This window comes from Sinocyclocheilus grahami, unplaced genomic scaffold (genome assembly GCF_001515645.1).
Source record: "Sinocyclocheilus grahami isolate Dianchi unplaced genomic scaffold, SAMN03320097.WGS_v1.1 scaffold2318.1, whole genome shotgun sequence".
Taxonomy (NCBI): Eukaryota; Metazoa; Chordata; class Actinopteri; order Cypriniformes; family Cyprinidae; genus Sinocyclocheilus; species Sinocyclocheilus grahami.
Window position 1 is genome coordinate 8,354 of NW_015507497.1, and position 9,168 is coordinate 17,521.

Genomic DNA, 9,168 nt, shown 5'->3' on the forward strand with positions numbered 1-9,168 from the left:
CGTTTGAAAATAATAGAAAGGGAAAGAGAACTATAAAAAGAAAGCGAAAAAAGAGGAGGGTTAGAAAGAGAAATGAGAAAGGGATGGAGAGAGGTGATTCAAGGGGAAGGAGTGATGCAGAAAGGAGGGATGAGCAGTGAAGACCAGCACTATGATTTATACCCTGTAATTTTCTCCCTCACTACCTCCCCTCGGCTTCCAACACAGCATCACATTTACTTGTGTTTGCCGTCTTTCTCTTGCCCTCTCGCATTCCTCTGGAATATCCCTTCTTCTTCTCTTCAGACGGACCAGCTGAACAGATTCAAAGTGGCATTTAAGAGTTGCAACTGGCATAAAACCAACATTTGTATTTGCAGCCCAATGTGATGCATCTCTTAGCGAAACAGGATATGCGATAACAGGAACTTGATTTTATCCATCATGAAACGATTTAATTGATTGGTGATGTCAAATGAAAAAGGAAAGACATTTCAGAGATCGAATGAATTGATACTTTTTTTTTTATGGAAGACTGAGTAGTATGTACACTCTTAAAAATAAAGGTGCTTCACGATGCCATAGAAGAACCTTTCTTGTCTAAATGGTTCCATAAAGAACCTTTAACATCTTTTACCTAGTAACTTTCTGTTTCACAAAAGGTTCTTTGTGGCGAAACAAGGTTCTTCAGATTATAAACCGGTAAGAAAGAGATGGGTTTTTAAAAGAACCTTTGACTGAATGGTTCTTTGTGGAACCAAAAATGGTTCTTCTATAGTATCGCTGTGAAGCACCTTTATTTTTAAGAGTGTACTAAAAAAAAATAGAAATAATAACTGTTTTAAAATATTGCAACATTGCTTTATTTATTTATTTGCAAAAACGTGACTTGCATTACTTTTTCCACTAATCTTGGCTTTAGTGATTATTATAAAAATAAAGATTTATAAATGTCTAGTGTTCAAACATTTGGGGTCAGTACAGTTATTATTGTATTCTACAAAAATACCATGCAGCAAAACTCAATGATTTCAACACTGATGATATTAAGAAATGTTTCTTGACCACCAAATAAAAAAAAAAATTATGATAATTAAGCATCATGTGACACTGAAGACTGGAGTAATGTCTGCTAAAAAGTTCAGCTTTGCATCACAGGAATAAATTACATTTTAAAATTCAAATTCAAATAGAAACTGGTTATCTTAAATTATAGTTATACTTTTAAATATTTATTGAAAAAGTCATTTAGGATATTATGGTGTAAGGAGTAATATGAGCGTGTTACTTTTGAGACGTTATCGCCAGCACTGGTTAAAGTAAATGGGGTTTGCATGTTGGCTTAGGGGACATTTAGTGAGCGAGCAGCTGATGTGTTTTGGATACTTTCTCTGGGAGGTTTCCTCTCTCAGCATAATGCCCACCCATGACTCTCATTCCTGAAAGCAGTTTGATGAGCTCCAAAAAGTGTCTAATCGATCACTTTGGGTTTTTATCTCTTGTTTGCGTGCCAATAAGGCTCCATTTGCAAGCTTGCACTGATACTCGTAAGAAACCCTGAGTGTAAACAAGCATGAAAAGAATGACTAATGCATCCAGGGTTGGATGAATGCTTTTGGCTCTCTTATATAATTAGGCCATGAAATGAGTTCAGCGGCTGAATCTATTAACTTTAGCGTTGAAATAGAGCCCCTGAAGTAATAATTACTCCAATTCATCAGACGGCGTGTTCTGTCATGGGCATTACTGAACTGAGAGATTCACAGGTTTTCTGTGTGTTAGGATTGTCCTTTTCAGAGTTACTCAAAAGAGATTTTAGTCAAACTGTTGGCTTGCTTTCTTACCAGACAGTAAATGATCTATCTTTTGTCTTCTTTTGTTTCTTTCAGGTGTAATGAGAGGGGAGTTTGTGAGCAGATGATGGACGTTGAGGCGTCATATTCAGAGTTCATAAACTGTGATCGTACAGGTCGCAGGAACGCAGTGCCAGACATTAAAGGAGAGGCAGTAGCGATGGGGACCAGTGAACTAACCAAAGACATGGCTCAGATGGACCTGAAAGCTGCAGGTACGTCACACAGCTTCACTTCTTCTTGCAAGGCAGCAGCTGTATTGATATTCCTCCAACATTCTCTTCTCCTCATTCAGAGTTCTGAATGAACTATTTGAGAATGAGTTATTTTCTCCTCACCTCTTCTTCTCCTCCTCCTCCTCTCCCTAAAACCTCCTTCCTTTACTACTTATTTTTCTTCTCCTCCTTTCTCTAAACCTTCTTTTTCTTCTACTTCTACTTCTCATTCTCCTCCTCTCCCTAAACCCCCTTCCCTTTCTTCTCCTCCTCTTACTAAACCTCATTCTCTTACTTCTCCTCCTCCTCTTCCTCCTCCTCCTCCTCCTCCTCTTCCTAATCCTCCTTCTCTTACTACTTCTCCTCTTACTAAACCTCATTCTCTTACTTCTCCTCCTCCTCTTCCTCCTCCTCCTCCTCCTCCTCTTCCTAATCCTCCTTCTCTTACTACTTCTCCTCTTACTAAACCTCATTCTCTTACTACTTTTCCTCCTCCTCCTCTTTCTAATCCGCCTTCTCTTACTTATCCTCCTTTTACTAAACCTCATTATCTTACTTCTCCTCCTCCTCCTCCTCCTCCTCTTCCTAATCCTCCTTCTCTTACTACTTCTCCTCTTACTAAACCTCATTCTCTTACTACTTCTCCTCCTCCTCCTCCTCCTAGTCCTCCTTCTCTTACTTAGGATTTAGTTTCGAAACGAGATGCAAAAGTGCCTATTTGGCAATATTTGGGATTTTGAAAAACCTGTTGACTTTTATCTAAGGTGATTTGGAAGTTTTTTTAAACATTCGTTTCTTATTTAATTGGTTCCACATTGTTTGCTGATTTTTACTTTATTTAAACTTTGTGTCATTTATTTATTTTATTTGACATCAAGGTATATGCTGTTCCTCCAAACTGTCTTACTCGTTTTGCTAATAAACGTTCTACGTTTCTTATTTATTTGGTTATATATTATACATGTTTACTTATTTCCATTACCATTACCATTACCTGATAGGCTTGCCGCGATAGACGGTGCTGACGGTGATACCGGTGTTAAGCCGCAACACCGGTTACGTCACTTGCCCACCGCGTCACCGACCTCCACCGTCGATTAGATTTTTTATAGAAATAAAAATAATTTAGTTCAGTAAAAGAACAGACACTACAATTAAAAACTGAATGCGGCTCCTCAATGTAGCGTGCCGAACGACAGTTGCATCACAGATCAGATTTCATTTCTCCAGTGAGTCAAGTCAAGTCAGGTCAAGTCACCTTTATTTATATAGCGCTTTTAACAATACAGATTGTGTCAAAGCAACTGAACAGCATTAATTAGGAAAATAGTGTCAATAATGCAAAGTGACAATAGTAAACACTCATTTTTCAGTTAAAGACAGTTCATCATTGAATTCAGTGATGTCAACATCCAGCTCAGTTTAAATAATATCTTTGCAATTATGTCAACGATATCGCCGGAAATGAAGTGTCCCCAACTAAGCAAGCCAGAGGCGACAGCGGCAAGGAACCAAAACTCCATCGGTGACAGAATGGAGAAAAAACCTTGGGAGAAACCAGGCTCAGTCGGGGGGCCAGTTCTCCTCTGACCAGACGAACCAGCAGTATGGAAAAATCAATTTAAGACGTAATAAAACAGACGATGAACAATATTAACAGCAATTATTATATGATGCAATCAAACTTATAGCAAAATATGGTAGTTCTGTATGTTGTTTCATGGTTGGCATCATCTGAGGTCCTCTGAGGGCTTGCATCATCTCTTCTCAGGTGTTCTGGATCCAGACTGAAGCTTGTGTACTACTTCTCCTCTTACTAAAGCTCCTTCTCTTACTATACTTCTTATTATTCTGCTACTTCTCCTTCTTCTTCGTCTTGTCACCCTCCTCCTAATTTTTCTCCTCATCCTCCTTTTCCACAGTCTTTTTCTTTTTCTCCTTCTCCTTCTTTTAAACCTCCTCCTCATTCTCCACTTTCTCCTCCTCCTCTTTTTTCCTCCACCTTCAACAACCCCTAAACTACCACTGTCTCCTTCTCTCCTCCGCCTCCCCCTACACTTCCTTCTCCTCCTCCTACATCTTATTCAACATTGTCATCTTTTTCTTCTCCTCCTCTTCCTCCCTTCCTTCTCCCTTCTCCTTCTCCTCCACCTTCAACTACTTCTGCTTATCCTCCTCCTTTTTGTTCTTGACTATTAATGTGGTTTTGTGTGTGTGGTTTTGCACTAATGTTATGTCAAAGAATGTAAGAATAAAACCTTGCTTTGTTAGAATGTTCCTAATAACAGAAATGATATCATCTGTTTTGCATTTATTTGCACAAAGAGTTGCGATTTAGTCCTTTATATATTATCTATTAGATCATCTATACTTTTTTACATTGAAATATGTAATGTAAACACGAAAAATGTAACACTATAAGTGAACTGTAATATAAAGTGGCTATATGAAAGCTAACCTTTAAAACTTTGCAAAAACACTCTGCACTGCTATTTCCTCCAGTACGTTTTTTGGTATTCTGACCGCAGTAATTTACTTTAGTAATTCTGCACAACTATCGGCTCTTTCATCGCATGAACAGCACTAATGTCTCCTGACTGCCAGTGGTCTATCAGGTCATATTTGTTATGCAACACTGCATCAGTTTGGCCCCTGTAATGACTTGCTTTGTGAATACGGTAAGACTGTGATACATGAACGCATTACAAGTGTCGTTCACAAAAGAGGACAAGAACCAAAGGCTTTCACTTGCCTTTCTTTCACAACGTCCCTTACTTTATCCAGGACACAGCTCTACAAGGTCACGGTGTCCAGATTGAACATTAATAGGTTTGGTGAGTTTGAATGGAGTCTGTCATCAATGACAAAGATTTATTATCTGCCCTCTCAACGATAACTGCTTCCTTGACCACTTCCTATTCGTATGACAAATTTCAACTCTTTCCTACTGAAATAAGAGCAGCATCTGTCTCTATTTGACCCAGTTTCCTTAGTTCACATTCTTGGCACCATTTTATCTCTGAAATAACCTGAGACTTTCCCATGACCACGAGGTCCCTGTTAAGAATGTTTAGCTGGAGAATATACTGGGCATGCAATGTTGTAGCGAAAAGGTTTGTAATATCTGTGTCTTGTAGAGGGAGATGCTTCTGGATCTCCAGCCCCTGAAGCAGAGGCATCTGGGAGCCAGGATAAACAGGGGACAGAGGGACCGTCATAAAGATGAAGAATGACCTGGAGGAGAGAGGAAAGCTGGGGGAGTTCTTTCCTTTTCTCATCAAAATTCTCCTCATCTTTGCTCATCAGGCAGCAGTGAAGAGCTCCTCTCATAGACTGCCATTAAGGTGGATGTCCACCCATTGCATGCTGTTGAGTGCCTAAGAGACAGATGAAGAAGACACTGCCTTTGCAAACACCACTAAATGGGACGAATCTGTCGTGGACTGTATTCATTCACAGCGCAGAGTGAGGGAAGTTTGTTTTTTCTAACAGCGGTCGAACAGAAGCACAGGCGTTTTGATATTTTTCCATCCTAAACTTAAACTAAACAGTTCAATCTCGTGCTGAGTTGCTGTTAAAACAAATACTCTAAACTATAAAGTACCAAATATAGCCTTTTTGTTACAGCCTATGACATGGATGGCTCAGTTTAAATTAAAAAAAACAAAACAAAGACCACTACAGTTGAAGGTGGTCTGACTATAGAACAGAATTCCCAAATATTGCCTGAGGTCAGAAGAGGTTTGTTTCTATACTTCATTATATACTGTAACATAATTAACAATATTTATGTAGTATCTGAGTTACTGCTTTCTGCTCCTGGCACTGTTTTGTGGTTTTTGTCAGACTCTCAACAACACTCGTTGAAACACATTGCATTTATATTGTGACCTATAAATGTAAGTACCTCAAAATAAACAGGAATGACATTCAGTGTCTTTATTTATTGATTTTTTTTTTAAAGTTGGGTTTGGATGTATTTGAAGGAAAAGTGTAATTTATGAAAATGATTATACAAGTAAGGGATAGTGTACAATCATTATGTCATTATACTCCCCAAATATGTGGACATGAAATTGAAATGGTTGAATAGTTGAAATTACACTTTAACATGTGTAATCTTATGTTTCCACTAAGAAAAATATTCCGTTAAGGGCCCGTTTACACAGTTGACTATTGCTCCATTGTTTTTCTGTGTAAACATGCACTTAGTAGATGGGTGTGTAAATGCGATCTATGTGAACTCAAAATGTACAAAACAGGTGGCTTAGTAAAAATACGAACACTACATCAATTACAATAACATTTTTGATAAAGTCCTCATATATATATACACATCTATATATTTATCATTATTAGGCCTATATATATTTATTTATTTTTTACTACAATTAATAATCGAGACGCAAGATGGCGCCAGTTGCGTTTGTATGACACGAGAGATTAATTTCAGACATTAATGGCACTATTTTCAGTTAGGCTACGCGAATCAGCGGACTGATATAAACCGTGAACAAAAGACAGAATTCGTAAACATCAGGCCACAGAGTGCCACGATTTACCAATAAAGACGCTATAATTAAAACATAAATTTTTTTTTTTGTGTCATAAACAGGACAAGAATTACACAACCATTCAGATGCAAAAGTATTTGTATTGATAGTTTACACAGTGACAAGCTCTCAGTCCCTTACTTCCCACATCATTTATGGTTTTTGTCAGACTCTCAACAACACTCGTTGAAACACATTGCATTTATATTGTGACCTATAAATGTAAGTACCTCAAAATAAACAGGAATGACATTCAGTGTCTTTATTTATTGATTTTTTTTTAAAGTTGGGTTTGGATGTATTTGAAGGAAAAGTGTAATTTATGAAAATGATTATACAAGTAAGGGATAGTGTACAACCATTATGTCATTATACTCCCCAAATATGTGGACATGAAATTGAAATGGTTGAAATTACACTTTAACATGTGTAATCTTATGTTTCCACTAAGAAAAATATTTTGTTAAGGGCCCGTTTACACAGTTGACTATTGCTCCATTGTTTTTCTGTGTAAACATGCACTTAGTAGATGGGTGTGTAAATGCGATCTATGTGAACTCAAAATGTACAAAACAGGTGGCTTAGTAAAAATACGAACACTACATCAATTACAATAACATTTTTGATAAAGTCCTCATATATATATACACATCTATATATTTATCATTATTAGGCCTATATATATTTATTTATTTTTTACTACAATTAATAATCGAGACGCAAGATGGCGCCAGTTGCGTTTGTATGAAACGAGAGATTAATTTCAGACATTAATGTCACTATTTTCAGTTAGGCTACGCGAATCAGCGGACTGATATAAACCGTGAACAAAAGACAGAATTCGTAAACATCAGGCCACCGAATGCCACGATTTACCAATAAAGACGCTATAATTAAAACATTAAAAACATTTTTTGTGTCATAAACAGGACAAGAATTACACAACCATTCAGATGCAAAAGTATTTGTATTGATAGTTTACACAGTGAACTACAATTAATAATCGAGACGCAAGATGGCGCCAGTTGCGTTTGTATGACACGAGAGATTAATTTCAGACATTAATGGCACTATTTTCAGTTAGGCTACGCGAATCAGCGGACTGATATAAACCGTGAACAAAAGACAGAATTCGTAAACATCAGGCCACAGAGTGCCACGATTTACCAATAAAGACGCTATAATTAAAACATAAATTTTTTTTTTTGTGTCATAAACAGGACAAGAATTACACAACCATTCAGATGCAAAAGTATTTGTATTGATAGTTTACACAGTGACAAGCTCTCAGTCCCTTACTTCCCACATCATTTATAGTCCGTATATTTTCCTATGCAGTTCAAACTATACAACACAAAATGTAAAACCTGATACAATTAATTTTCGCTATAGGCTGATTAACTCCAAACCCGAGTTATATAAACCGTCTTTTGGTAAATGCCCTCTGGTGTTAGAACAAAAGAACGACCAAATTTAAAGGGGTTTTGCACAGCATTTCATCACCAAACGTCTAATAATAACTTTAATATTAATAATCAACGCTTACCCAAAGGTTTGTATACAATATACATTAGATGAGCACCAGACAAGATCATATTCTGGTTTAATGGTTTGGATTTATACATTATTGCCATTGTAAAATTTTAGAATAAAGCTGAGGTACTATTTAATTTCATTCTCACAGTACCTTTCACATGTTATACAGATTAACATGCTTCATATAAAAGATTTTTTTCTTTATTACATTGTCATATTCTGTGCATATATTGAGAAGAGCATAAAGTATAGTGACTTAGACTTGAGTAAATATGAAATAAGACCAATATTTAATGTTTAGGCTACAGATATTACAATACTTGTAAAAATGTTTATGTAGATGAAAGGCAACAACATTTGGTCAAAACCAGTATGCTGTAACGGTGGTTAAATGACATGTGTAACATTTATTTTAACGAACAGCATGTTAACTTCTAAAGTTGAAAGTTTTTATGTGTGGTCTTTGTTTTTGTGTAAAAATTTCACTGAGAAATGTGTGTACGAGTTCTCCAGTTTCAAGGAATCAGGATCCACAATCGTGTGAGAAGGCAAATGTCCTGAAAGGCTCTGCTCGCTGCAAACTTGTTTATAACAGTACTGAGCTCAAAAGCCTGTTTTTTTCAGCATGCCGTAGGCCTCATAGAGTTGTTCAAGAAGCTCCTCTTTCTCCTTTGCAGGAAGAAAGCAGGACTTTGCTGCATTTATATTCTGTGAAAACAGAAGCAGACAGGATCATTCAAGTCACTTATGCCATGACCAGAGTCCATTAGAGAGCCTGTTTAGGCAAATTGTGTCTCACCAGTCTCTTGAACTCCTCTTCAGTGAAATCCATGTATTTCTGCACCACCTGGTAGTCTGAGTTCAAGGTGGAGTTGAAGATGGTAGGGTCATCTGTATTTAAGGAGTAGTTAGCTTTGTCCTTCTTGAATCTGAAACACACAAGACTTTTAAAACTTGAACTAGTTAACTCTAGATCATTAAACAGAATCCTGGGTTAAACTGATTCACATTCCCTTTGATTTTGGCCACCTA

General features: G+C 37.0%; 1 protein-coding gene and 1 long non-coding RNA gene across 2 annotated transcripts; one reads left to right on the top strand and one right to left on the bottom strand.

Annotated features, from left to right (window-relative positions):
- The first annotated feature begins 1,868 nt into the window (after positions 1–1,868).
- On the top strand, positions 1,869–5,974 carry LOC107574720 (cAMP-dependent protein kinase inhibitor gamma-like). The gene is made up of 2 exons (XM_016261171.1): positions 1,869–2,047; positions 5,185–5,974. Exons 1-2 carry the CDS (start codon positions 1,897–1,899, stop codon positions 5,265–5,267), a joined length of 234 nt encoding a protein of 77 aa, XP_016116657.1. The 5' UTR covers positions 1,869–1,896; the 3' UTR covers positions 5,268–5,974.
- Positions 5,975–8,315: 2,341 nt separating this feature from the next.
- Positions 8,316–9,142, bottom strand: LOC107574724 (uncharacterized). Its single transcript, XR_001607718.1, has 2 exons — positions 8,936–9,142; positions 8,316–8,844 (listed from the first exon to the last, which is right to left on the bottom strand). It is a non-coding gene; the product is annotated as an uncharacterized lncRNA (long non-coding RNA).
- Positions 9,143–9,168: the final 26 nt, after the last annotated feature.

What these genes read in the sequence shown, in the direction of transcription:
- LOC107574720 (XM_016261171.1), top strand. Translation starts at nt 1,897, where the DNA reads ATGATGGACGTTGAGGCGTCATATTCAGAGTTCATAAACTGTGATCGT. An exon ending in GATGGACCTGAAAGCTGCAG is followed by an intron (nt 2,048 to 5,184) that starts GTACGTCACACA and finishes TGTGTCTTGTAG; the next exon opens with AGGGAGATGCTTCTGGATCT.